This window comes from Corapipo altera, unplaced genomic scaffold (genome assembly GCF_003945725.1).
Source record: "Corapipo altera isolate COAL_440 unplaced genomic scaffold, ASM394572v1 79, whole genome shotgun sequence".
In the NCBI taxonomy this organism is placed as follows: Eukaryota; Metazoa; Chordata; class Aves; order Passeriformes; family Pipridae; genus Corapipo; species Corapipo altera.
Genome location: NW_020884927.1, coordinates 1932002 through 1936930, shown reverse-complemented (window position 1 = coordinate 1936930; position 4929 = coordinate 1932002). Strand labels below are relative to the sequence as shown.

At 46.3% G+C, this 4929-nt stretch overlaps 1 protein-coding gene across 1 annotated transcript; it reads right to left on the bottom strand.

The window, feature by feature from the left end:
* Positions 1-815: 815 nt before the first annotated feature.
* CENPL (centromere protein L) lies at positions 816-4913 on the bottom strand. Its single transcript, XM_027658354.1, has 4 exons — positions 4698-4913; positions 4304-4555; positions 2785-3327; positions 816-1885 (listed from the first exon to the last, which is right to left on the bottom strand). Exons 1-4 carry the CDS (start codon positions 4911-4913, stop codon positions 1814-1816), a joined length of 1083 nt encoding a protein of 360 aa, XP_027514155.1. The 3' UTR covers positions 816-1813.
* Positions 4914-4929: the final 16 nt, after the last annotated feature.

Genomic DNA, 4929 nt, shown 5'->3' with positions numbered 1-4929 from the left:
CTTGGTTTGTTCCTTGGGGTGAAAGCAGTTTGGGGTATGGTTTATGTGGACACAGATGCTGGTGTCTTTTTTCCAAATACCAGTCCAAGTAGAATGGACTTAAACCTCTGCTGTTTAGTGTTACCCTTCAATTAGAAGCACATCACTCAGAACCAGCTTTTTTTCTGGAAGGAAGCATCTGTGCTAAATATCTGGCTAAATCTCTCTCTGCTCTTTGAACTGCAGTTATCAATGAGGACAAGACAAGGAAGAGGTTAAAAGAGGCTATAGACAATTTAGGTTTTTTAGAGCTTTTTTTATGCAAATTTGTTGGAAAGAGCTGAGCATTAGATTTAAAACTAAACCCTGGGTGTAACAGTTCCGTTTTCAAATCAGATACAGGTGCCAGTTATTGTGACACCTTGTACTCCTTTGTCCAGTGCTCTTCTGACTCCAGATAGCAAACTTTGTCTAAGATATTTCATAAGAATGAAACTAAAGCACCAGAAGTGATAGTTTAAGCAGCTGCTGAGCTGTCAAGATCTTCAGAAGATCATTTAGCTGCTTTGACCAGGGTAAGAGTTACCACAGGTTGCAGCCTTGACACGCAAAAATAATCCATCTTCCATTAGTAAAGAATCTAAAAACAAGTGCATGTTTCTTTGTCTAATTCTGGAAATAGGTTAGGAACTAGGCATGCAGTTATGTCATGTTAGGCAGTTTTACATTGGGAAAAGAAAGGAAACTTGCATCCCTGTTTAGGGAGAAGGTCACAGCACAAATCATCAGTGCCTAGAGATGCTGCACAAGTGTGAAGCAAGAAACTAGACTTGAAATTTTGCTGATCACAAAATTATTTAACAAGTGGTGGTTTAGTCAGGTAAGCTATAGTTGGAAATAAGCACCATGCAAGAATATATTTAATCAGGCATAGGTGGTCTTTCCTTAAGACCAGTCTATGTGCAAAAGATGGAAAATATCTTCTTTCTTTAGTACTGTATTACAAAAATCCTAAGATTTAGCAGGTACTGCTTCCTTTCTGCCCCTTTAATCTCTAGCTAGGCACTGTGCTCTAGTCCTGTGAGCTCATACCTGCTGTAGAAGAGAGAGATCCAATATAAAATTTTAGCACACAACTCTAACCCTGAGAGCTCTCTGGCCTACAGGATCACATCCAAGATAAAAACATCATGCAAAGCCTATCTACAGACCTCACTTTCCTATGTATTAATTCATCTGAGAGGACCAACAGGCTGGACACAAGGCAGCTGTCAGTCTTAGGACAACTGGAATGTATATGAATGCTATTACTATAGCCAAGTGGCCTACAAAGGGAGCTAGAAACCTGGATTTTTCTGCCCTGGATTGTAGAGCATTCACCCTTTTCCAGGTGTGCTGAACTTTGCATTTAGCCCAAGAGTAATCACAGTTTAGCTAAGGCTAAGGTCTGTGTAGCTTAGGCTGCCTAGGTAAGAGAAAACCAACTTGCCCTTTGAAACAACAGAAACACCTGTCAGTAAGTTGCATCAAGAATTTGCAGAGTTTGTCTCCTAAACATAAATGAACAGAGTGACTCTGATAAAACAAAGGTGCTCAGGAACTATCCCAAGTTTGTACTGCAGCCCTTCTTTAGGGCAAAACGTTTGCTTGTCTTCGCTGTGCATGGCGTGGAGTTACAGTTTGTCATGGAGCCAAGTGCAGGAGGTACAGTCCAGCTTTGGACAAGCAACATGAGGGGAAAGAAGATGCTGCAGGAGGGAGTTTCCTGTTGGTTTCCCAGCATACATCGTTCGACAGGAAGCCTTTGTAGCATGAAGGGTTGCTGAAATGGCTCTCACTGTATCTGAGAGATTGCGAGTTCTGTCAGTAGCATCAGCACTCCGGAGAGATATTGGCTGTGTAGCATCTGCAAGAAAAAAGCATGATAAAAAAAACTTGCCATTGCCAGATTTCCACACCCTCAAAGGCTTGGAAGCCAACTACCAAGTGCTCCCTGTGCTGAGTCAGCTGCTCTGTTGCTGTTTGCAAGGTATCCCAGGATCACCCTATTTTCCCTGAATATATATATATATATATGATGTGAACTCTATCCCCACTATGAAAAGCCACGACTGAATTTACACAACACCCATTCCACAAGAGCACCCTTCTACAGAAAGCCTGAGATATCTTGTGTTTACCTACCTGCAACATAAAAAGTTGTTTCAGCCACTGTTAAGCTACTACAGTTACAGGCAATGTAACACTAACATTCAGTGGTTTCCAGTTGCCCTACCAAAGTCCCACCATAGACAGGCTAAATTCGAGCAACTGCATTTACACAAACTGTTCTTTAACTCAGAAGAAATTATTGCCAAGGATTTATTCTCAATGGTTTGAAGGATATTATGTGGATATCTATAGGAAGACCAGCATCTTTATGAAAAGGGTTACATGTGAAGGAGTCTTCTGCCTGTGTCTTAATAACTAAAATATTAGAAAGCTAGTGAACTTTTTTTTTAAAGGTTTTGGATTAAATTTGGTATCTTTTTAAGTCCAAAAAAAGTTCTTTATAGCCAAAGAACCTTTCCTGTTCATACCACAGCTAACACAGCTATTTCTGGTCCAAGACTAGTAGCTTCTGCTGCAACACAGTAGTAAAATACTGTCCTGACAGCTGTCCCAACTTCAGAACTATGTATGACTAGTAAAAGCTTAAGAGCTTAACAGCTTCTTGTAGGAAACCATGCAAAAGAAACGTGAAGCCTTCAGGTACAGCTGTTTTATTTGGCCAGCATTAGGACAACCTGCTACTTAAAGCCTCACCTTAACAACCCCATCACAGTGTGCCGAGGCAATCGCTGTAGAAACCTTCACCAGTTTTGTGGCTGACAGGTGGATCTTAAAGTGCCTGTGGAAGTGGGAGTAAAGGCAGTCCATGAAGACATCCACTTCTTCCTGAGTGATCTCTCCTGGAGTTTTTTGGATGGTGTCCCACAGGGCTTTAGCATCCTCTGGGTGGATGGCATATGAAATATCCAGAGGCTGGGGCAGGCGGGGGACAGAGAAGACGAGTTCCACGGCAGAGGTAGCTTTGTCCACTTTGCACCCAGTCCACATGGCCACCATCCAGGTGAGGCTGAAGGGGCTGATGGCCAGACGGCGGAAGACGCAGTCAAAAGTCTTCTGGAACCAGTTTCCAACAAGAGACATGTAACTCTCCGCCCCGTTTGCCAGGAACAGAGGTAAACAAGTGAAGTCCTCTGGTATGTTCTCAGAAAGATCATCTCCATACACGCAGCAGAAACAGCCCGACCACAGGATCTTGTCTTCTGAGTTTTTGGGGGAAGCTTGTGACCTCGAGGAAAGCTGGGATGGGGAGAAGAAGCATTTCAATGCTACAGAGCAAGTATGACTTTTTTTTTTTAGCCAAAAACAGTTTTACAGTTTCAAGTGTTTGGTAGAAGTTTTTTTCTCAGGACCTCGCATGCAACACTGTTTTCTGTAAAACACATACAGTTATTCAGTCTGTCCATCACATCCCTGAAAGTTAAGTGCAGTTATGTTGAAAACAGTGGAAAAAGCACTTTTAACTTCCTTAGGAACAGTGCTGCGATCTGAGTTTATGATGCTTAATTCCAAAGAGGCAATCCATGGTGCATCCTACAACCACTGCCACAATGAACTTGACATTTCAGTAACACATTTGACTTGGGGCAAAGCATTTCAGAAATATTAATTAGACTCGAGCTGTGGCCAGGAGGGATTATATCAGCTTTATCCAGGAAACTAAATAACCCGAGTTCTGGCAGTAAATTGACTGCTGAACTAAAACATAAGACAAAGATTGCTCTGTATAGTCTTGCTCTGATCCTGTTGAGGAGTTGAACTTAAAGTTGCAATGAACTGTATGCATTGCTTAGGAGATCAAAGAACCACAGGATCAATTGGGCTGGAAAAGACCTCTGAGATCACTGAGTCCAACCTGTGTCTGAACACTACCTTGTCAACTAGACCATGTCCAGTCTCTCCTTAAACACCTCCAAGGACAGCAACTCCACCACTGTCCTGGGCAGCCCGTTCCAATGTCTAATCCCCCTTTATGTGAAGAAATTCCTCCTAGTGTCCAACCCTGGTTGGACTGTGATGCTCTGTTCCATTTAAAAAATAGACGGGACTCAGTTTCATTCAGTCTCAGTGGATGCTACAGTAGTTACTCCATACACCTAGGAGTTAAGTTTTCCGGTGGTTTCGTGTTTTTTTTTTTAGAGGGCGTTTCACGACGGTAAAAACAACTCGTGACACGAAAACCTCCATCACCAAAGCCGCCGGGCGGGCTCCTTACCTGCACGAGGACGGCAGGCTGGTCCTGCTCGCTGCCCTGGAGCTCGGGAAGGTTGGACAGAGCCACTTTGATGTCCAGCTCGACGCCCACCTCCACCGCCAGCCCCTTCTGCCTCTCGGCGGCGATGAAGGCGCCGAGCAGCCGCGCGTAGTCCCTGAGGCGGCCGCGGCAGAAGCGGTACAGGGGGGTCACGCTGTACAGCGTCCAGGCTTTGCGCAGGAGGAGCGCTGTTCTCTGCGGATCCCCGCTTTCCTAGGGCAGGAGAAAAAAGGGAATACCGTTAAAATGTGTTTCGCGAGCGGGGCAGCGCGGCTGAGGGCACAAGGGAGGGGAAGCGGGGGAGACGGGGAGGTGCCGCCGCCGCCGCTTCTCCCGCCTGGCGGCCCGGCCGTACCTGTGAGAGCGGCGCCGGCAGGATGAGGCGGCCGCTGGGGCTGTTGCCGAGGCGGCCGTAGGCCCGTCCGAAGGGCAGGCCCCGGGAGAGGTGCCCGAGGCTGGGCAGGGTCCGTGCCGCCCCGTCCTCCGCAGACTCCGCCGCCATGGCCGCCGCCGCCGTTCGAACCCGCCTCCCGTCAGCCCCCGCGCGCGCGGGGCGCGCCCCCGCCGCCATCTTTGGGACGGGCAGG